A 1,231-nucleotide genomic window follows, 5' to 3' on the forward strand; every position below is an offset into this window, starting at 1 on the left:
CCCCCCCCCCGAACACCCTTAGCTGTACATTTACACCAATCTATTTAAGTGTGTACAGGCAAATCTGGGGGAATTATTTACAGTTTTGTCAGTTGTGAAGCAGGTTGATGCGTTTGTAAGAGCTTGCTGTCGTGAGTTTGCTGTTGTCTCATTCAGACACTCTGCGATAGAAGTAAAGATAACCCAGATCTTTGGGAGGTTTCTCTGAAGCGCAGACCTTCTGATCATTGAAGATGACCCACCTGTCAACCACAAAGAAAACTTTTTAAAACGCTGCAGTTGTTGGAGTACTTTAAGACTGCTTCTGACATGAAGCTGTGTAAGATTTATTTTGGACTTGGGGTTCTGCTGCCCCCTGCTGTAGCAATGAAGCACAATCTGACTGTGTTTTATCATTACTGACTCGACGGTCAGAACAAATATTTGTCAGATGTGGCTTTTATTTTTATTTTTTAGACATTTTTCAAAGTTTTAACAGTTGTGTCTTTCTTAATAGGGGACATATACCGCCATCATCATCATCATCATCATCATCAACTTTATTTATAAAGCACCTCAACACCAGCCACAGCTGAACTAAGTGCTGAACATCAGCAAAAAAATAAAAAATAAAAAGAAGATAAAAACAGATAAAAATTTAAAATAAAAATAAAAGAAGATAAAACAGACCAAGGGTTAGAACCAGCAGGATAACAAACAGAACTGACAGCGAGAGACGGCCTGCCACGTACACCGACGCCATCTTATCTCTCATTCATTTTTGAGCCAAATCCACTTTTTTTAGCTCTTTACTACTTTATATGAACAAGACTGCCTATATTTCATAAGGTTTATATTTTTATACAGTATACATTTTTCCTTAAATTGTTCAAATTTTATTTTAATTTAGAGTTTCTTTAATATCCAATTATTTATTTTTACTTGAGGGATCAATGAAGTATTTGGAGTCTGTAGGAGTGCAGAAAAGTTGAATTTGTGCTGCATAGATATCTTTATATTCTGTTTGAGTCATATTTTTCAACACGTTCAGTTTTCTCTATCCCCTGTTATGTTTTCTGAACAATAATATCACAGTATTTGCTGCAGAACTTAAAGAAGGTCATGGATATCCAGCTAACTAACTTTGTGAATCAACAGTCCTGCAGGTTGGTGATCTTTATTCTCCTCTGGCTCTGGGTCAGACTCTGGCTCTGGGTCAGACTCTGGCTCTGGGTCAGACTCTGGCTCTGGG

The 1,231-nt window shown here is 37.4% G+C and overlaps 1 protein-coding gene across 4 annotated transcripts in view; it reads right to left on the bottom strand.

The window, feature by feature from the left end:
* Positions 1-14: 14 nt before the first annotated feature.
* The window catches only part of usp5 (ubiquitin specific peptidase 5 (isopeptidase T)), an 18,412-nt gene continuing 17,195 nt past the window's right edge, over positions 15-1,231 (bottom strand). For 2 of the 4 annotated variants that reach the window (XM_014013451.1, XM_014013452.1), the window contains exon 20: positions 15-242. In XM_014013451.1, coding sequence (XP_013868905.1) covers positions 149-242 — 94 coding nt within the window. In that variant the 3' untranslated portion in view covers positions 15-148. The remainder of the gene's footprint in view (positions 243-1,231) is intronic. The other 2 variants (XM_014013454.1, XM_014013453.1) reach the window with 2 other exon arrangements.

The sequence above is a fragment of the Austrofundulus limnaeus genome, unplaced genomic scaffold (genome assembly GCF_001266775.1).
Source record: "Austrofundulus limnaeus strain Quisiro unplaced genomic scaffold, Austrofundulus_limnaeus-1.0 Scaffold101, whole genome shotgun sequence".
Lineage (NCBI taxonomy): Eukaryota > Metazoa > Chordata > Actinopteri > Cyprinodontiformes > Rivulidae > Austrofundulus > Austrofundulus limnaeus.